The following is a 26241-nucleotide window of genomic DNA, read 5'->3' on the forward strand; positions in this document are numbered from 1 at the left end:
AGAACAAAAGTGTTTTTATTCTCTCAATGAGTTGTCAGCATTGAGATGGTGTCACAGCTTTCCTCTACAGTAGTGGTCCCCAACCACCAGGCCATGGACCGGTACTGGTCTGTGGGTCATTTGGTACCGGGCAGCAAAGAAAGAATGCTTTTATTTCCGTTATTGATGATCATACTCTGAAAGTTGTTTTATTTTGAAAAATAAATTCTCTTGTAATAACATCCATCTTTTCCCTTTTGTCATGCTTGACATGTACCTGTTTCAGTCACAGGATACCCCAAAAAATAAGCCCTCAAGCTAGCTTAGTGGAAAACAAACATCTTTGGAGAGCTACATTGCAAAGAAAAAAGGAAAAGGCCCAGTGATGAGACAGAAGAAGAACCTACAACTGCTGAGAAAAAGGAAGCTATGTAGGGAGATGGACGTCTGTCTCCAAGTTGGCTGATAGAGTGGCTGAACTGCATCTGTGGGGACGGTGACTGCAAATGGCGGTGGCCTTAAAGAATGTTACCTTAGTAAGTTATGGAGTGGAGAAAATCCAGAAGTTTGAATAATGTTTGTTTGCTAATTTAATGAAAATGTTTCAGTAGATTTCCTCAGTGGTTGAGTACAATCACTACTACTTATTATAACAAGTTTCATTGGGCACATTAAAAAAAAGCCAAACTTAAACTTATTACAACACGTAGATGATATATTCAGATAAAACCCTACAGACCGTCTTTGTATTCTTGTTTAGTTTGTTGTTTTGAGTCAAATATCAAAATCACATCCAGCTTTCATTAATGAACCAGAGCTCCGGGCTTTAAAGGTCCCATATTATACTGTTTTTCATCAATTTCACACAGCTGTCAGAGGTCCAACAACACTGTATTTAATATGCATTGCCCCAAATCCATCCATGGTCCTGAATATCAGCTATCTAAAAGTAACTCTACTGAGCTCTACTGACAGCAGTCTGTTTCTGTGCCTGCACCTTTAAATGATAATGAGCTCCATCTGTCAATACCTACTTGGAGAGCCTTACCTGCTGTCACTCTCAGGAAGAAGATGCCTCTTACACTAGCAGTAGCATGCGCTAATGTTTAGGGTGGATACAAGGAGGTGCTTTCATTCAACCGAACCAGTTTGACCCAGAATGGAACCCAGAAGGAGAGGCTCCTGAAGAAATACAGTCTCTGTGGCTGCAGCAGGATGTTTCAGAATGGTCAGTGCGTCTGAATAATTTTAGTTTGTTCGTATGTGTTGTTACAGTTACTGGAATGAAGCTAATGGCTAACAGCTAGCGAAAGCTGTGTTTGTCTCCAACACAGCATCCAAACTCTTGGACACTGTTCACATCATCTCTGTCTCCAGTCTGCACGTTTCCAGATTTTTTACTGTGACAACCAAGCGCCATCATAATATCATTAACATTATACTCGCTTCAAACGACATTGCTTAGCGGATCGAAGCAGAGCTAACTAGTTAGCTGATTTCCAGCGGACTTCACCATACTGGTAGACGACTATAAATACTATCAAACCACGGTGACACTTCTCGGTGGCTCGGGTGCAGTTGCTGGGTCCGGTATGGTTGTGACTGATCCTTTTACAAGGGTCAGTGTCGAGGCAAAGCAGCTTTGTACTGACCCTCGTTACTGAAGCAGTCTGATGTGAAGTGGTTAGCAAACACACACAAGCTCACACAAACCGCAGCCGGCACGTTGTTCTTAAAAAATGAAATGCAACCACTGTCTCTTCTGTTGTTCTGTAGCTGGGACAGAATATAGACACTGATGTTGATTTATACAACCAACAATGGAGCCATTTGGTGTCTAGCTATGAGCGACAACATTGTGAAACACTGCTGTCTCACAGCTGGACACGCCGAACTTCACCTCGGGGATGAATGCCCCCCACTCCTGTCTCTGCTCAGAGGAGGCCGGACTGTGATAATGACTCCTTTAGTTACGTAACAACAGGAGCTGAGTCTGAACAGCCTGTAGGAGCGCCGTGTTACCAGTGGGTGGGCTGCAGAGACCATGCAGGAATCACTTGTTTTCATCATTCTGGGAGTTGGCAGGCTCAGGGAGGACCAACTTATATATGTAGAGACCAGAGAAAACCTGTTTTTTCATAATATGGGACCTTTAAAGCTCCTGTCTGTAAGAAAAGCTGATTAATGAGTCTCATCTTTAAATAACGACGCTGTCATATGACTCAGGAACATCACAGAGCTGCAGTGTTTAATCTACTTTAATTCAGATGAGATCATTAATTGTGTCTGATGTCTCTGATCTAAAGACTTATATTAATTATATTATATTATGGGGTGGCTGTAGCTCAGTGGATAGAGCAGGATTAGTGATCAGAAGGTCGCTGGTTCAAATCCCGGCTCCGGGCAGGGCTGCGCTGCATGTCGAAGTGTCCTTGAGCGAGATACTGAACCCCACATTGCTCATCGGTGAGGGCCCTGCGATGAGCTGGCGACTTGTCCAGGGAGCACGCTGCCCTCGCCCTGAGACAAGGCTGGGATTGGCTCCAGCAGCAACACCCCGCGACCCCATGGAAAGGGATAAGTGGTTACGGATAATGACATGACATATTATATTATACAAGTCTGAACTGAAGACACTCAGCATGATTTGTTTAAAACATATTTTTACATCATTCTGCTCAACAAACCTGAAACACGACAACAGGAAACAAGTTTCACCTTCTGAGGATTTTATTGTGAAGGACACAGATCACCTGAGGACGACGGACATTTGACATTATTTGTATAAAAACAAATAAATAAATATGATACATCAACAGGTTTTCATCTACATTTGACACATCAAGAAGTGATGAACGTCATTTTAAGACTGAAGTAGATGACATGATGACAAATACATGAAATGCTTTCATATAAAGGAAGAGACGGAGCAAAGATAAAAATATTACACAAGCACACAACAAACAGTTCAGTAATCAACATTCATCTTTAAACCTGAGCTGACAGAGTTCCTAATTCATCTTTTTAAGTTCTTTAATGTTTTATAAATACTTGTGGTAAAAAAAAATTCTCCTGATATTTTTTTTCTTTCACCAAATTTCACATGAAAATAAAAATAATTTAAACATTCTGGAAATTGTTTTTGAAATTAATCAGCAGAAAACAAGAAGCTTCACTTCATCAGGAACAACAAATATATCGATGTCTTGTTCAAACTGTTTTATATTGGTGCTCATTTATGAAGCGACAATGAGAAAATTTGGCTCACTTTAAAGATTTAAAACATTGAAGTAAAACATCAGTAAACGGGCAGAAGTTTGTATCATAGATCCTGATGAACTGCTGATGGACAGACAACAGACTGCAATCACGGGTCAGCACACAGACCGTCTCATGAATCAGTGCAAAACCAGTCAGAACACGTCGGGTCTTCAGGTCAGAGGACAAAACTGCAAACTGTTAACATGAACTGAGCCCACCTGAGAGAAGAGGAGCAGCTGGGTCCTTCTGACGGATGATGGACAGCTGAGTCCAACTGAGTCCAGATGAGTCCAGCTGAGCCCAGGTGAGAGTCCCTGGCTCGGGTCCAGTGGTCCTAAACATTTCACAAACGTTGTGTCACTACTGTTGAACTGTTGAGAACCACTGAGCCAGAGAGGAAGAGCAGCTGTGATGCCTCACCTCCTCCTCCTCCTCATTATATAGACTGAGGAGGAGGAGAAGGAGGTCTGACCGGTCTGCCCTGCTCCTGGAGGGAGGGGGGCGGGGCTTACCTGTCGGGCCAGGTGATGACACACCTGAGCTTCATTCACGTGGACTCAGGCTGGCCTCACCTGCTCCACCTGTCAGCTCACCTGTTCTCAGTATCATCCAGACTGATGACATCATGAAACACTTTGGGTAAAGTTTAATCATCAACCAGTTTGTGTTCATGTTCATGTCTGATGGAACCAGGTTCTGATCCAGCCCGTCAAATCTGACCGTCTGAATGAACGTCAGCGAAACTCTGATATCCAGCTGTCGGTGCTGAGGTCAAAGGTTAGGACAGTCTGAGGCTGTCTGGTGGATTGGTCTGCAGGCCGAACTGAACAGAACCACATCAGTTCACATGTTTCACTGATATCTGATGCAGTAAATGACATCCTGAATGTGAAGCGTGTGGATCAGGACACAAGTGAGTGGTGTCGGGTCACATGACCTCCTCACCGAGGTGACCTGGGAGAAGATAATCAATGAAAACCATCAGAATGTAAAGAGGTCACACTCCACAGAGGTACAGATATAAGAGAAATGTAATGTAATGTAAATGTAAGTCAGACTCAGTGATCACTGACTCCAGATCAGATCTGATGACTTTTTCTTTTTTTTTCTTGTTTCTTGTTTCTGGTTCAGCTCTTTCTCTTCACATTATCTGACATCATTAGCTGTTTGTGTTACCAGCTGCCTGCTCATGACAGAACTGTAGAAGGACTTTGGGTTTGGACCGGTTAACTCTGTAAAATGACTTGTTGTGAACTGACTCTGTATAAATAAGTTCAAGTCTTTTATTTTGTAGGTTTCCCCCTGTAAGTTTGCTTCATGTCCATGTCCTGATACCCTGCTGTCTGTGTTCGGTCCAGTGGGTTCCTTCAGACCGGTCCTGGTCTGGTTCAGATTCAGATCACTTGATTGAAGGCTTCAGATCAGTGCTGGATTCACCTGACACCTGTGACCTGGTGTGTTTCAGGTGAACAGGAAGTGGAACAGGTTGTGGTTCTGCTACATTCTTCTGCCTGAAGACAAACCTGATCTCACCTGTCGATAATCAGCAGCAATAGCCAGGTGAGTCACACACACACACACACACACACACACACACACACACACACACACACAATCAGCTGACTCACAGTTTAAACATGTAAATATGTGTCAGTCACAGTGACACTTTGATACTCAACTACATTTATCATCAGATACTTTGGGACTTTTGCTTGAGTATTCTTCATGTGGTTTACCTCCAGAGAAATATTTTAACGTGTTATGTTTACTGGACTTTAGTTTTCAGTCAGTTTGTGTGAAGATATTCTGTTGTTCTGTTCTGTTCATGTGATATCTGCTTCCTGTCTATCCTCCTCTGCGGCTCTTCATCTGGATTGTAAACATCTTGTTTTTCCTGTTAAGAAGTTTTGTTACGTTGCCTCGAGGCACTGAGGATGTGAAGCCCAGTGAGGTGATTTGACGAGAACAGTGTGAGAGTGAAACAGCAGAAATACAAAAGATTAAATATTAAGAAATCTTCAGAAATTCAGAAATCTTAAATCGTCAGTGAGTGTTAGAGACATTTTTTGGTTTATGTGTGTATTTCTGTTTATTTTCCGTGTGATACTTGGATGCCACAGTAGGTGGCGCTCTGTAATGTGGGGTGCAGGAGACTGTTGAATAGAACAGCAGGTAATTACCCAGCAGGTGTGCTGCTGAATGTGAAGACCGTGACCGTCGTCATTGTCTTATTATTACCTTGTGGCAAACTTCTGAGTTCTTTGTTTGAGTTTGCATTCAAGTGACAGAGTTAATGTATGATGTTAATGACTGCATACAACGCTCACGTGTTTCATTCATTCACTGTACGTGGAAGACGACGTGTAAACTACTACAAGTACTGGTGCAGCAGTACTACAGCAGCCCTCAGTGGCTTAGGTTGGTTTTGTTGTTTTATTTAATAAGAACCAGTCACCACAGTGAGTCTGTCAGAGACAGTCGAGACGAGACGAGCTCTCACTGTGTGTAATGAACCAACTTGTCACTGTGATCAGCTCAGAGCTCTATGATCACATCTCTACACTGAAGAGCAGCAGCTCTCCTCACATCCTGTTCTCTGACTGAAGCTCAGCAAATCAGTCATTTAAAATAGTTTGTGGTCCACAGACCAGGATCAGGTCCAGAGGAAACCCAGTTCAGACAGAACCAGACGTGTTGGTTTTCACTGGACAAGAGTCAAAACCATTTATGAACCAGTCATGATGTTTGTACAGTTTGTCCTGTAAGAAGTGAACCTGTGGGCGGAGCTACAGGACAGTCACAGACCTTCATCACTGACATTAACATGTTTTTATGATGTTTGTGTGTGTGTTTGTCCTCATCAGCTGTTTGACCGACAGCCTCACTCTGAACTAAACTGACAGTATTTTATATGTGATGTAGTTCACAGTTTGTCCAGCAGACGGCAGCAGACTATCTCTGACGCTGAGTCCAGTCAGGAAGACAGAGACCCATTCATCAGAGGGGAACCTGTCTGTCCTCACACAGCTCTGTCCTCACACACCTGGTCTCAGGATTAAAGTTAGCCTGTAGTTTAATTCCTCAGATGTCAAACACCATGAAGACAAAATGATAAGAATCTGACACAAAGTCAACAGGAAGCAATTGAAACACAGAAAACACATGAAGGAGGATTTGACTTTCTGAAGAGGAGAGGTTCCTCCTCCTCCTCCTGGAATCTGATTGGCTGAGAGCAGTGTGGGACGTCCCTCCTCTTCCACCCTTGGCCTTAGTCTACTCGATCAGACTGTTTCTATTCAGTCCTCGGCAGTAACTGTTTACACACACACACACACAAACATGTTGTATGGAAGCCTTCCAGTGTCAGAGCTGTGGCTTAGCTCAGTGCTGTACTGTGTAACAACATTATAATACATGATGTCAGTATACAATTCATATACAGTGTGTACTAATCACTGTTTTCGTCCTGTGAGCAGACCGTAATGTGAGACCTTATAATACTAATAATAATACTAATAATAATAATAATAGTGATAATAATGATAATGATGATAATGATAATGATATAATAATAATAATAATAATAATAATAATAATAATAATAATAATAATAATAATAATAATAATAATTAAAGCTGCGAGCAGCGTTGGACGGCCCCTCGCAGTCCACGCACCTCGGGGCAAGCTGCTGTCAGGGCTTCCGCATGCAACGCCTTGAAGAAGCTGTTTCTTTATAATTTGGTGGCCTGCTCCCGCTGGTATCAAGTAATGGACGCTCAAGTCAGAAAAAAGTGCGTGTACTGCTGCACGATTCCCCAGACAAAGACTGAGTTGATGGTCCGCTTCCGGAGCTGGCTGACGAAAATGTCGACATGAGGCATAATGCAATGAAATAGTTTCAGGAAGAAACTGGAAGTGTCATCATCCAGTAGCTGAACAGAATTTTTTCTCCAGTTCTTCCAGCTGCTCTACACTCATTCACGCATTCTAGCTCACACAATACACACCCATTAAAAAATCACAAGACGGCTGAAAAATCCTTAAAACCAAAACTGTGATTGTTTGAAAACCATTCAAGATTTTTAAAAACTGAATACATGCCCAACAGTTCAAGGTCTTCTGGCTCTTTAAAAGGTGGAATGGTATCTGTAGCTCAAAGCATGAAGCACAACAAGAGGTTGAAAGGACATGAGTTTTGAAGAGGATTTTAAGATTTTCCCATTTACTTTCCATTCAAACCAATTAGACTGCGACCAAATCGTCACCTATTGGCCGATTTGCACCAAATTTTACACAAAGCCTCATCAGTCCATGGAACACAATTATGAATATTTACGTGATAATCAGACAGTATTTTGTTAAGATGTACAAGATCGTCTGCTTTCAACACAATATGCAGGAATTTGTTGTTTTAAATTTCGGGCGTTTTATGAACTATCAAAATTCTTTTGATAACTTTTTGTCAGGAGAGTCCACAGATGCTTCACGCAAAGTTTAGTGCAAATTGGTCAAATTGCCTAGGAGGAGTTCGAAAAAGTAGGTTTTGCATTTGTCGCGATTTTGCGAATGGAAATTTAATGCAGAAGTGGGCGTGGCCTACACCAAATAATTCAGGTGAATTGAGGGAACGTAGATATAAGGTTTAACAATGTGTGACACATTATGTGTGACTTATAGGCCAAAAACGCTTTCACGTGGAAAATAGCGCCACCTGCTGGTCATTTTTGGTATGTAAGTTGCAGGGGCTGGTCTATACCACCCCTATGAATTTCATTTCAATAAGTGTTAAGGTGTGGGCACAGGGCCAAATATAAAATGAAACTGGCACCACAGCGCCACCTAGTGGCCGATTGATAAGTCCTTTGTCAGATATCCTCAAGAGGGCAGTGGCAATGATTAGACCAAGTTTCGTGTCAATCCGCTCAACCGATGTGGAGATGTAAACTATTAGAATTTAAAGAGCGCCACCTTGTGGTCATCGCCTAAACTTTTGGACACATACTCAGGAACGCATGTCAAAGTATTATCTCAAGTTTCATGTCATTTGGACACACCATTGTGGAGATATCCAACACTTCCTGTTTGGCAGGAAATCCGCAGGAAGTTGTTATTTAATAACTTGAGTATTGTTTGGCCTATCAAAATTCTTTTAATGACTTTTTGTCAGGAGGGTCCACAGATGCTGTGTGCCAAGTTTCGTGCAAATCGGTGAAATTGCCTGGGAGGAGTTCAAAAAAGTAGGTTTTCAACATTTTGCAACGTAGCGAAAAAAACGGAGGCGGAAATAGGCGTGGCCTATACCACGAGACTCAGCACAGTGCACCGAACGCGTGGATATAAGGTTTTTGAATGTGCAACAAAGTATATGGGAGTTATTAGCCAAAACGCACTTTCCTTAATAACAGCACCACCTAGTGGTGGAAATTCAGGATGACAATAGACTATAAAAATTTTTGCCAGGTCAAGCATGCTCAGACTCCTTCTTCTGCTTGACAGCATCCCTTACTTCCAGTGTCCAACACCGGGTTCAGGGATTGCTGCCATGACAGGCACCATAGACCCTACGGCCACAGCTCAGAACAGCCGCGTCAACAATGGAAGTGGAGAACATGGTTCATTTGGACTCAGTGTCCCAAGCCTCCCTCGGGATCTGGTCAAAGCTCTCCCAGAGGTGGGAGTTGAAGACCTCCCTGACAGAGGGTTCCGCCAGATGTTCCCAGACCCTCACAATACGTTTGGGTCTGCCGAGTCTGTCCAGCTTCCTCCCCTGCCAGAGGATCCAACTCACCACCAGGTGGTGATCAGTTGACAGCTCAGCCCCTCTCTTCACCCAAATGTCCAAGACATACAGCCAGAGGTCAGATGACAGGACCACAAAGTCGATCATTGACCTCCGGCCTAGGGTGTCCTGCCACATGCACTGATGGACACCCTTATGCTTGAACATGGTGTTTGTTATGGACAAACTGTGACTAGCGCAGAAGTCCAGTAAGAAAACATCACTCGGGTTCAGATTGGGGAAGCCATTCTTCCCAATCACACCCCTCCAGATAATGCTGTCACTGCCCTCATGAGCATTGAAGTCCCCCAGTAGAATGACGGAGTGCCCAGTTGGAGCACTTTCCAGTACCCCTCCCAGGGCCTCCAAGAAGCTATAAGCAAGCCCACGGCAGCTCGCCGCCTCTCACCGTAGGCAAGTCCAGAGTGGAAGAGAGTCCAGCCTTTCTCAAGGAGTTGGGTTCCAGAACCCAGACAGTGCATAGAGGTGAGCCCGACTATCTCTAGCTGGTACCGTTCAATCTCCCGCACCAGCTCAGACTCTTTCCCCCCCAAGCGGGGTGACATTCCATGTCCCCATGGCTAGAGTCACCATTCGGTGATTGGCTCGTCAGGGCCCCCGACCACCATCCAAATCACATGGCACCAGCCCTTTCTGAACCCTCCTACGGGTGGTAAACCTACCTACTGGAGGGTGGGCCCAAGTCACTCTTTCGGGCTGAGCCTGGCCGGGTCCCGTAAGTTAAGACCCGGCCACCAGGCGCTCGCCTGCGAGCCCCAACCCCAGGCCTGGCTCCATGGTGGGGTCCCGGAAACGCAATTCAGGGCGAGGTGAATGACCTTGTTTTTATACTTGTCATCAGGGCATTGGAATCGCTCTTAGTCTGGCCCGTACCTAGGACCTGTTTGCCTTGGGAGACCCTACCGGGGCATTAAGCCCCACACAACATAGCTCCTAGGATCATTCGAGTACTCAAACCCCTCGACCACGATAAGGTGGCAGTTGAGAGGAGGATAATAATAATAATAATAATAATGATAATAATAATGATGAGACCTTCTCTCGTTATCAGCAGTGTACAGACTGATGATGAGTCTGTCACTCACAGTGTTTTAATAACTTGATCTTCACTGTAGTTTCACTGTCAAAATTTTATTTTTATTTTACTTTTGTTTTATTTTACAAATATAATTATTATCAAAATATATCTTCACATTTCTATACAACCATCTTTCTTATAATCTGATGTTTGTGTATGGTCACATTTCGACAAGGACAATGGAATATTCAGATAATTCAGATTAAAGTTGTCAGAGTTTTTTGTCATTAATGAGCTTCCATACTTCCACAGACACGCCCACAGGAGGGACTGAACAAACACCACTCACACACACACACTCCCTCCCTCTCTCTCTCTCTCTCCCTCTCTCTCTCTCTAACACACTCCTACACACACTCTGGTGGTCCTGCAGCAGTGTGTCAGTGGTCTCCTGTTGCTCTCTCAGGTCAGTAGATGTTGTTTCTGTGAGTTTTGAAGGTTTTAGATCAGATCATAAAACTTGTCTCGTCATCTGTCTGCAGCTGCACAGATGAATCACGGGACAGTTTGAGGCTGTTTGTTAACGTGGCACAGCTGCAGACAGATGTGTGTGCATGTGTGTGTTCTATTTCAGACTGTGTTTATAAAGAGTTGAGCAGAAGTAGCAGCAGTTAGCAGCAGCAGCAGAGACCATGAAGGTTTTAATCATTAACATGAGTGAAGCAAGTCACTGGGTCAAAAGTCACATCAGCTCACAGACACATTATAACTTTATTTATATCATGGTCTGGGGGAATACTCAATTATGATTGGCTGCAGGGTGTCCATTAATCCCTTATATGGACACCTACTAAGTAGTTCCAGTCAAATTATCTGTTCACTGCTCTTAATTAATGCACTAGCTGGTGTATCTTATCCTCTGAACACCACAGGGTGGCGACTGTAACACACAAGCTGCAGAAAGTACACTTCCCCTCTAAAGCGAATAATCTCACATCCCGTTCGCTGTTCAGCTCTCTACTTCAGGCTGCAGCCACAGTAACGTTACACACTGCCGATCATTTGTTCATGAAAATCTTGATATTGATTTAGGGACAATGACATGACTGGTTAGCTAGCTGGTCTTATTAGTTAGCATACTGTCAAATTATATTTACTGGTTGTCAACCGTACGCAACGTTATTGACTTTGAATCTTGCTAGCATAGCGTTAGCTTTCTGGCTCATCGCTGAGCGGACTAGAAAACCCCCCGTTGCCAAGTTGTATCTAAGCTCCATCCTATTTACTAGAGGAATGAACAACATTTCCGTTGCATAAGAACCTTACGGGAGGGTAATGATTGTTCCAGGTATTAGTCAAACCCTAAGGCATTACCAGGGAAACTTAGTTACGGCTTGTGAAAAACTTTATATTTTGATTGTAAAACGTATAAAAATATAAATTTATGGTCTTAATTTCTTTTCTTTGGCAAGTGACCATGGTATAAGTGGGGAATTGCCAGACGAGGTGTACATAATCAGGAATTAATGGACTTCATGGAGGCAACAGTTTGGTGAAAAATAGAAAAATAAATGTTTCCCAACAGAGTGTAGCTGGTTAGACAAACATCTGGTAATATGAATGAAGTGTGTGCCATCTGGTGCAACAGTTTGATTTTGATAATTCTACATGTAGTTTTGGTTGCAGTGCTTCATTTTGCAGGATATATGAGGTGTTTTGCAGTTTGGGTGTTTGGTTTTGCGAATTGTGTCAAGTATTTTGATAAAACCAGCCTAGTTTGTGTGCGCTCATAACAAACGTTATGAATTATCAACTACACAGCTGTGAATTAACACATAAGAGATCAATTATAGAATAATGAAAAACATTGAGTGTGTTCAGGTGTTGTCAGTTATGTTCAGACGTGTTCAGGTGTGTTCAGACGTGTTCAGACATGTTCAGATGTGTTCAGGTGTGTTCAGACGTGTTCAGATGTGTTCGGGTGTGTTCAGACATGTTCAGATGTGTTCAGGTGTGTTCAGATGTGTTCAGGTGTGTTCAGACGTGTTCAGATGTGTTCGGGTGTGTTCAGACATGTTCAGATGTGTTCAGGTGTGTTCAGACGTGTTCAGATGTGTTCAGGTGTGTTCAGATGTGTTCAGGTGTGTTCAGGTGTGTTCAGACATGTTCAGATGTGTTCAGGTGTGTTCAGACATGTTCAGATGTGTTCAGGTGTGTTCAGACATGTTCAGGTGTGTTCAGACATGTTCAGGTGTGTTCAGACGTGTTCAGATGTGTTCAGGTGTGTTCAGACGTGTTCAGATGTGTTCAGGTGTGTTCAGATGTGTTCAGGTGTGTTCAGACATGTTCAGATGTGTTCAGATGTGTTCAGATGTGTTCAGGTGTGTTCAGACGTGTTCAGATGTGTTCAGGTGTGTTCAGATGTGTTCAGGTGTGTTCAGACATGTTCAGATGTGTTCAGATGTGTTCAGGTGTGTTCAGACATGTTCAGGTGTGTTCAGATGTGGTCAGGTGTGTTCAGATGTGGTCAGGTGTGTTCAGACATGTTCAGATGTGGTCAGGTGTGTGTGTGTGTGTGTCAGTGACTCAGTCTGATCAAAGTCTCTTCATGTGTTTATTATTTACTCAACATATTTCTGTGATTTAGTTTATCAGGAGAAATTGATCAGAGTATTGATTCTCATCACGGTGACGATGTTAACTCCTTCTCTCTCTCTCTCTCAGTCATGTTATCCTTGACCGCCCTCTCCCTCCGTTTTGGGGCCTGTGGTTGCCGTGGAAGCAGGCGCTCCCTGGCAACTGTCGTCTCCGGCAACAAGACGTCCAAGTGAGTCTAACCCTAACCACATCTGAGTTCGTCCAGTCGGACTGGTCAGAACATCAAGCGTGTGTGTGTGTGTGTGTGTGTGTGTGTGTGTGTGTGTGTGTGTGTGTGTGTGTGTGTCTGTGTGTGAGAGCAGGTTGGTGAGGGAGAGGCTGCAGACGGAGGTGGAGAAGATGAAGAGTCACTTCTCAGGGTTCAGACCGGCACTGGTTGTCTTACAGGTCAGTAATTGAGTACATTTACTTTCTTCTTCTACTCAATGACCAAACTAAAAGCTGAAGCCACCGGTCAGTTAATCACTAACAGGTGGAGGGTCTGCAGGGTCGGACTGGTCTGAGGCTGCTCTGTTTGCTGTAGCTGCTCTTCTTCTCACAAATTCTGATAACAGACCTGAAGCAGGCGGATCAACCTGACCCTGCTGATGACATCATCCCACAGCTCACACACTTAAAGGAACAGTTCACCCAAATCAGTCAACATTCAGCAGAGAATAAAAAACCTGCAGTAGAGATTTGAGCCTCTGCACTTCATACAGAGCTGTAATCTGAATTCCTAAACCCAGACCTGTTAGCATGTTAGCACTTCCTGGTCCCTCGTCTCAAAGCCTGTAAGTGTGTTTTCAGATGTGTAATAAGGTGTGTGGTTCCACAGGCTGAACATATTTACAGGTTTTATTCATCATTAATTGTCCCACAGTTTAATTGTGAAGCTCTTCATGTGTTAAAAACAGTTAGCGGTTGCTAACAAGTGTCTAAATGAGACTACAGAGGTTGTCGGGGACATTAAACATCCTCACAGCAAACACGGAGACTCATCTACTCACTAGTTCGTCTCTACAGGCCCACTTTAGTACCATGCTATTCTAACTCAGTCGAATGTCACATGACTGGGTGTGTTTGATGACCTGATGACCTCACCTGTGTTTCAGGTGGGCGACAGAGACGACTCCAACCTGTACATCAGCTCCAAACTAAAGGCTGCAGCCGAGGTCAGAACCACATCAGAACCACGTCCTTACCGAGTCTAAACACAGAATGATGCTGCTGTTAGCAGGATGCTAGCTCCTGCTGAGCTCATCCTTAGTCATGTTGGATTGAGTTCCCATGTTGCTATAATATCAACTGAACCTTACTGATCGAGTCTCTGCTCCTCAGATTGGAATCGATGCGAAACACGTGAGGCTGCCGAGCTCGGCGACGCAGGACGAGGTCTGTAAAGGGCCCACAGCTGATGACATCATCCACGCTGACGAAGGCTGTGACAGTTTCCTGTTTCTTGTCGTCCTGCAGGTGCTGCGGAGCATCATGTCCGTTAATGAGAACCCGTCCGTCCACGGTCTGATCGTCCAGCTGCCCCTGGACTCTGTCAACCCTGTCAACACCGAGCTCATCACCAACGCCGTCTCTCCAGAGAAGGACGTGGATGGGTCAGTCTCCGCAGGAAGTCCGTCCTCTTCTTCATGGTCCTGTTAACACTTAACTGTCCTGTGTGTGTGTTTGTGTGTGTGTGTGTGCAGTCTGAGCTGTATTAATGCAGGAAAGTTGTCTCGAGGTGATCTCAACGACTGTTTCATCCCCTGCACCCCCAACGGCTGCATGGAGCTCATCAGACAGACAGGTCTCACACACACACACGCAGACAGGTCTCATACAAATGCACACACACACACACACACACACACACACACACACACTCTGACATGTAAAGAGGCTGTTTATCTAAATATAAATACACAGACCTACTACATGGAGCTAAGTCACTCTTGCCATGGCAGCAAAGCATCATGGGAACTGTAGTTCAGTAACATGATTTGATCTCCAAACAGAAATAACCAATCACAGATATCTCACCTGTCACTACCTGTCACTTCCTGTTCCTGTGTAGGCGTGTCCGTGGCAGGAAAACATGCAGTTGTGATTGGTCGCAGTAAGATCGTTGGAGCACCGATGCACGACCTGCTTCTGTGGAACCACGCCACTGTGACCACCTGTCACTCAAAGACACCTGACCTTCCTGAGCAGGTGATGTCACAAATCAATACTGACTTTTGTTGTTGCTGTTACAAATGTATTTTAAATCTGCAGGTCAGGGCCCTGAGAACCTAACTCAGTGTGTTTCCTGCCTGATGATTCCTGTTTGTGATGTCAGGTGGGCCGGGCTGATATCCTGGTTGTGGGGGCGGGGCAAGCCGAGATGGTGAGAGGAGAGTGGGTGAAGGAGGGAGCCGTGGTCATTGACTGTGGAATCAACCATGTACCAGGTACCTCACCTGTGTCCTGTGTCCTCACCTTTGTCTTCACCTGTGTCCTGTGTCCTTTGTGTGTGACCTTCAACCCCTCTGACAGACGAGACGAAGGCTAGCGGTAAACGAGTTGTCGGAGACGTCCACTATGCCTCAGCCAATCAGAGAGCAGGATTCATCACACCTGTTCCAGGAGGGGTGGGGCCGATGACGGTGGCCATGCTCATGGAGGTAAAAAAGTACAACAAATGTCAGACCTAAAAGTAACTGATTTAAAGCACATTTAAATGAGTTAATAGTGAAACGTTACATTAAGATGACGTCACTCACAGGAGGAACATTTGCTCGTTAACAGCTGAACGTTTCAGTCATCACGCCTGCAGCTGATTGGTTGACAAAACAACTGGTCACAGATATGAGCATGAACTCATCAACCAATCAAACCATCACTTCACTTTAAATATTCATCACTTGATGTTTTGTGTAAAAGTCACATCTTACAGGTGGTTTACCCTCAGGATTCAACACTGCTGCAAACAAGATGGCTGCCTGTTACCCAGGATCCTTTGTGCTCACAGAGGCCCCCCAGCACCACCTCATGGTTTCAGTGCCAGTTACATCATTTAATTGTTTTCTGGTTTCTGGTGCTTCATCTTGTTAATATGAGAGTGAAGCTGCTGCTGGGAGCACGTGTGACCTCTCACAGTTCATAGTTATTATCAGAATCAGAATCAGAATCAGAAATCCTTTAATGTCCTGCAGACGGGGAAATTTGTTTGTCACAGCCGTGACAAAATATTACAAAGACAGAAACATATTACAATAACAGGAACAATAGCAAAAATAAGCAATAAAATTAAAAAGGGAAGAAATAGACATATATACATATTCAAATGATGTAGTGCAAAATTAATATCAGTTTTTGTATTGTTTTTTGTTTTTTTAGATGTAGATTTTAAATACAGATAATAGATATGGAATAAATATGGGTGTTAAGGAAACTGACCAGATCCTTGTTAATAAGTTTATCAAGTCTCCTCCTGTCTGCTGCCGAGATGCTGCTGCTCCAGCAGACTACTCCACACAAAATGGCTGATGCCACCACAGAGTCATAGAAAGAGGTCAGGAGGTCCCCCTGCACCCCAAAGGACCTGAGCCTCCTCAGCAGATACAGTCTGCTCTGACCTTTCTTATATGTAGCTGCAGTGTGATCAGTCCAGTCCAGTTTATTGTTCAGGTGAACTCCCAGGTACTTGTAAGATGTTACCATCTCAATGTCTGTTCCCAGGATGTTCACCTGTGTGCAGGGTTGTTTGTGCCTGCAGAAATCCACCACCAGCTCTTTGGTCTTCCTGTCATTGAGCTGGAGGTGGTTCCACTGACACCAGTCCACAAAGTCCTGGATAAGTTCTCTGTGGGCTCTGTCGTCCTCATTCCTGATGAGGCCAACGATCGCAGAGTCGTCAGAGAACTTGTGTAGATGGCAGTGAGGGGATTGGTGGTAGAAGTCTGCGGTGTACAGGGTGAACAGGAAAGGGGCCAGGACTGTTCCCTGTGGGGCCCCTGTACTGCAGATTATCGTGTCCGACATGGAGTCCCGAGTCCTCACATACTGTGGCTGGTTAGTGAGGTAGTCCAGGATCCAGGATGTGAGGTGTTGGTTCACCCCTGCCAGCTCCATCTTGTCCCCCAGGAGTGCAGGCTGTATAGTGCTGAAAGCACTCGAGAAATCAAAGAACATGATCCTCACAGTGCTTTCAGGCTTCTCCAGGTGAGACAGTGATCTGTCGAGGAGGAAGATGATGGTGTCGTCCACTCTGATGCCGGGTTGGTATGCAAACTGGAGAGGGTCCATAACAGGACCCACCATAGCGCGGAGATGAACGAGGACCAGTCGCCCCAGGGTCTTCATCAGGTGTGAAGTGAGAGCAACTGGTCCGTGGCTGTTGAAGTCTTTATGGGGAGAGATCTTTGGTACAGGTACCACACAGGAGGTTTTCCACAGCAGTGGTACTTTTCCCAGCTTCAGGCTCAGGTTGAAGATATATTCCACAATCCTGCACAGCTGGTCTGCGCAGGACTTGAGGTGAGAATGGAGCAGTAAACGGAGGGGATTGAAGAGCCGGTGGTGGGCAGCAGAGAGGACTGTGCCGGGGGAGGGGTGGGTGTCTGGTCAAACCTATTGAAAAACAGGTTCATGCCTTTCACCCACGCCTGATCCCTCACAGCCTGGGAGTCTTGAGTCCTCTGCCCTTAGATGGTTTTAAGGCTTTTCCAGACTCCACTGATGTTTCTCTGCTGCAACTGGTCCTCCATCTTCCTCCTGTAGCTGTTCTTCCCTTCTCTGATCTTCCTCCCCAGCTCCTTCTGTACAGCCTTCAGTTCCTCCTTGTTTCCTGACCTAAAGGCCCTTTTTTCTCCTTAAGAAGGGCCTTTATGTTAGGATTAATCCAGGGTTTGCTGTTTTAAAAACACCGTACAGTCCTGGTGAGTACAGTGTTATCAACACAGAAGTTAATGTAGTCTGTTATGCAGCCTGTTAAACTCTCAATGTCCTCCCCATGAGAAACACACAGCTCTTCGCACACAGTTGAGTCAAAGCAGTCACTCAGAGCCTCCTCAGACTCTTCGGTCCATGCTTTAGCTGTGCATGTTTCCACTGGTTGCCTGTTTACGAGGGGCTTGTACACAGGCAGGAGATGCACCAGGTTCTGGTCAGATCTTCCCAGGGGAGTGGGGGGGAGTTGTATGCCTCCTTGATGTTCACATACAATAAGTCCAGTGTTTTATTGTCTCTGGTGTGGCAGGTGACATACTGTGTGAATGTGGGCAGAGTGGAGGACAGAGAGGCATGATTGGAGTCAGAGATGAGGAAGAGGGCCTGTGGGTGCTGTGTCTGCAGTGAGCCTGTGACTGAATGAAGAACATCACAAGCTGCATCAGCATTAGCAGAGGGGGGAATGTGCACAGCAAACACAATCACCTGTGTGAACTCCCTCGGGAGATAGTACGGCCTCATGCTAACAGCTAAAAGTTTGATGTCCTTACTGCAGACCTGTTCTTTAACAGTGATGTGCCCAGAGTTACACCAACTGTCATGAACAAACACAGCCAGCCCTCCTCCTTTCTTATTACTGCTCTCTGCCATCCTGTCTGCCCGCCGTAGTTGAAAACCGTCCAGATGAGCGTCCGTGTCCGGGGTCAGCTCCGTTAGCCACGTCTCAATGAGCACCATGATGCTGCACTCGCAGTAGTCCCTCTGATGCCGGGTCAGCACCGTTAGCTCATCCATCTTATTGGGGAGAGCTCTTACATTCCCCATGATGACAGACGGGAGGACGGGTCTGTAATGTGTCCTCCTGCTATGATGAACAGCTCCGGAGCGGCATCCGCATCTCCTCCTCCTTCTCCTCAGCTCGCGGGGGACATCAGGCCGCTCGTGCGGCGGCACCGCTGCGCTACTGAGGGCCAACAGCTGATCCCTACTGTAAACTATAGGGCTGCATACAGGCTCCCCAGACACAGCGGAAAAAGTTGAAAAAATAAGTATTGAGACCAGAACAAAGAATGCAAGACTGGTCTCCATACTGGCCAAGACAGAGCTCAAAAGAGTAGTAAAAAAGAATAGTTAAAAAGTGCAAAAGAAATATAAAAAGAGGAAAAAGCTCAAAAGTGAGCAAGAGCTGCTGTGACAGGCTGCCACTCATGCGGCGCCATCTTATTAATATGTTTATTAATCTGGACTTCAGTGATGATGTCAGTCAATGTCTGTGGGTTTGTTTTCAGAACACGGTGCTGAGCGCCCAGCGTTTCCTGCTGAAGAAACCGCCGACCAGGTGAAAAACACAGTGACACCGCAGGAAACACTTGCAGGTAAAACTCATGAGAAAAACACAGCTCAGAACATCTGATGGTTATTTTATCTTCAAGAGAAATTTATCTATGAACATTTCTGTTACTATCATTATTATTATTAGGGTGGCTGTAGCTCAGCGGGTAGAGCAGGTCATCTAGTGATCAGAAGGCCACTGGTTCGTATCCCGACTCCCCTGGGATGGAATTGAGCTGCATGTCCAAGTATCCTGAACCCCTGATACTGAACCCCAACATTGCTCCTGATGTGCAGTTGGCACCTTGTGTGCCTCTGCCGTCAGTAAGGGCCCTGCGATGAGCTGCCGACTCGTCCAGGTTATACTCTGCCTTCGCCCAGAGAGACAGCTGGGATTGGCTCCAATAACCCCCGAGACCCCTTGAAAAAGGTTAAAGCAGTTCCATCTCCACGACCCTCATGGATAAAGCAGTTGATAATGAGATGAGACGAGATAGTGAGAGATTATTATTAACTCAGAAACTGATCAGCTCATTCTGTATCACTTTGTGTCTGTAAAGAGTTACTGAGACACAGCGGTGGTGGTTTACAGACAGACAGACAGACAGGTGAACAACTGTTCCTGTTTAACTGTGTTGTAACTAGAATTTGTCTCTTCATTTGATCTTGATATGGTGTCACTGAAGGGTTCTGACCAACAGAGAGGAGACGATCTGATCCAAACTGAAGAGAAAGAAACTGGACCTGCTGCCTGTCAGTCTGAACTCAACTGTTTGCTTAAGCCGGAAACATCAACGTCGACATGAAGCAGCCAAATATCTGATCAACCTACTGATTATCAATGAAATCTGAAAATGAGATTAACGGACAAATCAATGATGTCACTGTTTCAACAAATGTAAATAAAATGCAATCATAAAATTAGGATTACATTTCAGTTCTTTATGTTATAAACAGTTTCTCTTCAGTCTGTTTGAGCTTCATGTCAATCAGTCAGGTTTACAGCTCAAAATCTGAACATATTTCATTGATCATTCATTTGCAAGTTTATGTTGAAAAGGTTGAGAACAGCGATTGTTTCCTTCAGGTTTCTGACAACATGTAACTGATGATGAGACTTAAAAAATCACATCTGAGCCATAGAACCATCACAACAGCATTTAATGATCGACTGAGAGAAATCTATAAAGGTTGAACATGTTGAATGAACATGTTGAATCTTCATGTGGAGCCCATTTGTTTTTAACATCACTGATGATACTTCAAGTTATTGTCATCATTTTCATTTCAGACTGTAATTGAATTAAAAACATGTCATCAGATCAACTCACGCTGATTTAAAGATAATCACAGCTGGCAATGAGTGACAGCTGTGTGATGTCATCAGACAGTCGTTGATTAAGATGATTGATAGTCCGTTTGATTCCTGAACTAACTCTGAGAGTCCGAAGCTTCTCCTCTTAGATGTTACCCTTACATGTTCCTGTTTCTTTTGATTCTTCAGGATAAAAAATGTTCAGATTTTGTTGATTCTCACTGAAGAGTTTAAATGTTTGAGTTGCTTCACCTGCAGAACTTAAACAGTTATTCACATAAGGCTCATGCAGTTTGCTTTGCTTTGATTTTGGTGATTAAAAACATTTCATTTCTTTTTCAAGTCATAATGTGAAAGTTGAACATGACTGCGGAACATGTGAGAGCAAGCCGTGTGTGTTTAAGACACTTCTGATCGAACTGATTGATCCATGCCAACAAACCAAATCTACTGAAAATCACACTTGATAATTAATACAAATGAGTTTTGAAAAGTCATCACAGTTGTTTCAGTTGAACTGTTCATCAGTTTTTCAGAGACAGAATGCATTTTGATTTATGAGGATTTAAAATTAACTCATGATCCAATAAATTTTGAAATCATCATCAAAGTCAGACTGCAGGTTTTAAACCAGCTGCCAATCAGAGGGGCTGATGTTTATAATGAGGTGTCGTCTGCGTACAGACGGAGTGTTTCATTTCTGAATGTTTGTTGTAAAGACAAGAGTGAGTTCTTCCTCCGAGACAACAGCATGCTGCATGCAGCCACATCTGTCTGTCTTCTTCTGTGGTGGAGGATAAACCACCTCACACAGAAACCCGTTACGTAAAGGTTCAGTCCACAGACTTTACACAGGAAGTCCAGTTTGTTGGTCGGTCAGCTGAAAGCAGCTGCATGTGTAAATTTACTGACAGCTGGACCTTTCTCCCTGACATTTGACAGTTGTGACGTCATCAAAAGAGTTTTGATCAGATGTCTCAAATTCAAACTTTTTTTTCTCAGTTGTCTGCCACGTAGATGAAGGTTTGTAGTTTAATTAACCTCCTCATGTCCTTCCTCCTCTTCTAACTGTCGCTTGTCTTCTTCATGCATGATCTCGGCAGCCCGGCGGCTCTCTGTGAATGCAGCCCCAGTCACTCTGCTGCTCTCGGGTCAGCTGGTCCACAGCAGTGGTCATGGCGGCTCGGACCAGAGATCGAGCCATCTGGAGCAGCTGCTGCTCACTGTGCTCAAAGCTGAGGAGGAGGCGGAGGAGGTTGTGGTTGTCTGAGGAGGAGTCCTCCCAACACTTCTCCTCATCATCATCCTTACTGACGTCATATCAAGGAACCAGCTCGATCCGGATGGATGGCCCATTAGTCGTTGCTTGAAGGCAGTTCTCTTCACAGTGAAGCTCGGAGGCTTGCTGAGATGACATCGTAGAGGATGAAGGATAATCATCAGCATCCAGGACAACGGTGGCAGCATCACAAGAAACCTTGTCTTTATCTGCAGCCTCCATTAAATCTTCAACAGGAACAAAGTTTGTGTCTCCAACAGCCTCACTGTCAGTTTGGATTGGTTCACATCTGTTTACAGTGTTGTTGATGTCACACTCCTGTGGATCTGCTGCTGTTTGTTCAGTCAGCTGGACATTCACCTCGGCCGCCACCGTCACCACCTCCACGCAGTCATCAGTCACATCGTCGTGGAGTTCTGACAGTTCTTCTACCTGAGCAACAGGTGAACATGGAGCCTCCACACACAACATAGCTTTCTCCATGTTCTCCAGAGGGACACCAGACATTCTGCTTCTTCTTCTGCTGAAAAACATTCTCACTTTCTTGCGGAGGCTCCTCGAAGATTTGCCGTCTGTCTTATGCTCATGAGTTTGTCGAGCATCGGAAGAGGTCTGGAACCTTTTGAACATTGACCACGTTCTCACATCGAACTTCCTCTTCCCTTTAGCCACACCAGAGCTTTCTTCTTCTGTGGTGTCCAGTGCAGAAGTGTCTGCCTCCTGCAGTGCCACCTCTGGGGGAACACCACTGTCATTTGTCTGCTTCTCTGAACCTTCCTCTCCGTCCTTTTTTTGCTTCCTCGTACAAACAGCCGCAGGTGAGAATCGGCTCCACCGCCTGCGTCTGGTTAACTTCCTGTTTCTGATGTCATCAACCCCACCTGCAGCTCCCCCCCCCCGTAGCTCTCTTCAGATAAATCTTTGCTGTCCATGTTGGCAGTTTCAGTGTGTCTCTCTACAGTGGCTGAGGTCTTTGTTGAAGAGTTAATCTGGTTTCTGTTGGTCTTGGCTTCAGGTCGGTCCTCCACGCTTCTGGTCCTGGTTTTTCCCAGCAGCGGCCTCGAAGTCCCGTCAGCTTCCTCCTTAAAGTCACTTTCTCCACTCGTGGGCCGTCGCCTCCACCCTCTCTCACCATGGCTCGTCTCCACAGTGACACTAAATAGTTTTTTTGCCTCCTGGAGGCGTTTCAGCTGTTCTGTCCACAATCCACCACTGATGAACCATCTGCTGCAGAGATAAAACACCTGGGAATCTGCAGGGCACAAAGATGCAGATTAAACATGTTGATTTATGACGCATGGAGCGCTGAATAGAGCAGACGTGTGTTAACATGTCACCAGAGACGTTCACTGATCAGTTTCTGCTCAGATCTCTCAACATGAGTCACGCTCATAAGAAAATGAGGATTTTATCTGCATAGTTACAAAAGACATGTTTATGTGACGTGTTGTTCTTCCAACCGAGCCTCAATTCATTTATTAAAAAAAAATGTTAATGAATCTATTTTATCTTTTTTTTATTTTGATGTCCAGGCCTCTGAAATACAGATAGTCAAAGAGAATATTAAAGATAAAGTCTACAGACATTGTGACGATCACTGTGATGGAGAAACAAGTTATTAAACTACTGAGGGACAAAACAGAACATTTGCTCACATTTAACTGGTTGTGTTAAAGCATACAATATAAATATTTCACAGAGCTACTTATAGAGATTTGTTTTGTTTGTTTTTGATGATTTAGAATAAGAACATCACATTCACATGTTCGGCTGATACCTGCTTTGTTCTTTACAGATTAAAGCTCCGAGGATAAATACAAGAGGAAAAGTCAGACGGTCTTTAGTTTACAGGATCAGTCAGAAAGTCTCATTAATAAAATGTTTCATCATCATGAGAGAAAGAGATCAGCTTATCAGATCACCAATAACAGTTAAATAAAGATGTCACAGAGAAGTTTTATCAGATCTGACCTGGACGAGTGTCTTCTCCGGTCTGCTGATCAGATCTCATCCTGACTGAATAAACACTGAGCTCCTCCCCCTTTTCTCTCTCCCTTCCTCTCTCTCTCTCCTCCACCCTAGTTTCCATAGCAACCCTACTGATAGGCATTTAGTTTTACAGAAATGTTTTTTTTAATAAGGAGGTGGGAGGGTGGGGGAGGCAGAGGAGTGAGGACCCCCAGGGGAGACTGAGAACAGGAAGCAGGATTTGGTTTTATTTCCTTCAATGACTTTTTAGGAGGTTTATGTGAGAGCAACATGTCTCTATCTTTAGACTTTATTAGACAACCAACGCTCAGAGACAACAAGGAGACCAGGACCAGCAGAACCAGAAGAACCAGGAGACCAGAAGAAGGTCCAGGAGGACAAGGTGGAGGACCAGGATGATCAGCTGACACACATTACACAGTAAATATACAAATCACTTATTTTACTGGTACTTTGATACATTTAATATTTGATACAATTTAATTTAACATTTGATACTTTAAGAGGTCTCACTCCAGTATAACTGTCTGTTTTTATAACACTGGTAATGGGATTATTTTCCAAAGACTACTGTGTAATAATTTCCTGATTAGTTTCAAAGTAACTGTCCAACATGATGACATCATTCACAACATTTCAGGCAAGAAGAGAAAAAAAAATCAGGTGGAGGGTTGAATCACCGCAAATCAACTATTTGACGTTATTACTGATTAGTTACTGATTAGTTACTATTAATTACTCATTAGTTTGTCATTAGTTACTATTAGTTACTGATTAGTTACTGATTACTGTACTAACATTCATCACAGGCTGTAATTTTACAGAAGCTACAGACAGAATGTTTAACTGAATGTGTTTCTTGAATCTTTAGCTGCCACTCATGTGAGAAACTTTCCCATTTCTTCTTCTACTGCTGTTTTGGATACAGACTCAAGGTGTTAGCACCACCTGTTGGACTGTTTGTCTCCAGGACACAGCGAGATGGACCTGACAGATTTCTACAGAATCGTTTGAGACAAATTAACCTAAAAGACTCAGATTTCATCTGAATTCTTCCTAAATTCTTCCTAGAAACTTTAAAATGTGATAAATCATGTAAATATAACTCTGCAGGACACAACATCACACATTTCATGAACAGAAATGAAACAAATTGGATTGCTCTTTTAATCTCTTCATTTGATCGCTGGTTTATTGATCAGTGATTGGTTGTTGATCTGCTGCAGCACTCTGAGCTCTCTTGTATCGTCATGTGTTGCTGTCTATTTTTAAAGATGTGAAGAACCTCAGCAGCTTTTGTTTCTATAGCGATGGAGGGTAAACATATATCCATCTGTCTCTAAGCAACAGCGACCAATCAGGACCTCCGACAGGTGAGAGCACGAGGCAGGGGTGTGTTACCTTCCTATATATATATATATATATATATATATATATATACACAGTGTATATGTATATACAGTATTTGTATATATGTATTTATTTAACTCATGTAAGCATCAGGATGATATACGAACATTCAGTCTCATCGTCTGAACAGTTGAAAACATCTGCAGACTGTCGGCTTGTTGAGTGTTCAGGAGGAACAGCTGATTATTTTTATTATTGATCAGACGGAAATTTATATCGTCTGTCATCACATCCACCAACCATCCAATCCACAGCCACCATCACCTCGAAGCTGCAAATCAAATCTCACCTGTCTTTTAGAAAAAACACTCAAAAAACACGTCAGATTATTATTATTATTAAGATTATACCATAAATAATTATCATTATTGATCCTCTCTAGGGGGTTGAATTATCAATCTGTACTCATTATATTCATACATATTAAACTATACTCTCAATATGTTCATGTACATGACACAATATGACACGTTCTGTAAATGTTCTGTTATCGTCTGGTTAGTGTTGGAGCTGAAACGTCTTGTGATGTTGTGACTTTATTGTAATGATGACGTGTTGAAATATTTACAGAAGTCTTTTTTTAAGGTTTGTATTTGTGAGAATTTTCATATAATATTCATATTTAACTCTATTATATTCTGACTTTGTATTCAGAGTATTGTCAAAATTTAAACTTTATTCCTGTAAGTTTTGTCTTATTCTTACTCTTTATGGGTTAGGGTTAGGGATTTTAACCTTCAGTTATTCAGGACTTTTGTAACTTTCATAAAATAAAATCTTAATTTTTTTGGTGATTCTGTTTACAGTGTCTAAATCAAAAAGGATGTTTTATTTTGAAAGAAACGAGCAAACGCTTATATCCTGTCCTGAAGGACTAAAAATGTCAGCTGTCTGTGTGGATACTCTGTTTCCCAGAATGCATCTGGTCAGCTGGGTGCTCAGCTCTCTGCTGACGCCTGCTGGACCCGGTCTGTTACTGCAGACAGATGTTAAACAGGAAACTCAAAGGTCCACTTCCTCAGAAGACCAGGACCTCCTGCTGAGAGCTCCAGAGAGAGCAGGTGAGTTCTCTCTTTTCATTCCTTTCTCTTTTTTAATTTCCATCATATAAAGCTGTGTTTGTTCTTCATGGTGTCGCCTGTGTTGGTTTCCAGGTGTTTCCAGGAGCCCTGTGATGTCACGGTGTTTGTTTCAAACAGTTTTAAATAAAGTTTTGTCCTGTGACATGTTGTGGCTGCTCTCATTGTTCAATCTGATTGTCAATGATCAAATCAAACATCTCATCAGACTACTCA

General features: G+C 43.8%; 1 protein-coding gene across 10 annotated transcripts; it reads left to right on the top strand.

Moving 5' to 3' along the window:
- The first annotated feature begins 4722 nt into the window (after window positions 1–4722).
- LOC119012793 (C-1-tetrahydrofolate synthase, cytoplasmic-like) lies at window positions 4723–26170 on the top strand. 10 transcript variants are annotated; one of them, XR_005072589.1, is made up of 14 exons: window positions 4739–4800; window positions 10371–10524; window positions 12783–12885; window positions 13019–13103; window positions 13811–13870; window positions 14037–14090; window positions 14172–14308; window positions 14399–14499; window positions 14767–14903; window positions 15031–15142; window positions 15228–15355; window positions 18911–18997; window positions 22563–26007; window positions 26101–26170. XR_005072589.1 is itself a non-coding variant. In XM_037086949.1 (13 exons), the coding sequence occupies exons 3-12, from the start codon at window positions 12785–12787 to the stop codon at window positions 18962–18964; spliced, it is 969 nt and encodes a 322-aa protein (XP_036942844.1). In that variant the 5' UTR covers window positions 4740–4800; window positions 10371–10524; window positions 12783–12784; the 3' UTR covers window positions 18965–18997; window positions 19655–19880. The 10 variants fall into 10 exon arrangements, 2 of the variants coding, with proteins under 2 accessions (XP_036942844.1, XP_036942843.1); XR_005072590.1 differs by having other exon boundaries at window positions 23823–26007; XR_005072588.1 differs by lacking the exons at window positions 22563–26007; window positions 26101–26170 and adding exons at window positions 19102–19383; window positions 19640–19880 and having other exon boundaries at window positions 4741–4800.
- The last annotated feature ends 71 nt before the right edge of the window (window positions 26171–26241 follow it).

The sequence above is a fragment of the Acanthopagrus latus genome, chromosome 22 (genome assembly GCF_904848185.1).
Source record: "Acanthopagrus latus isolate v.2019 chromosome 22, fAcaLat1.1, whole genome shotgun sequence".
NCBI lineage: Eukaryota > Metazoa > Chordata > Actinopteri > Spariformes > Sparidae > Acanthopagrus > Acanthopagrus latus.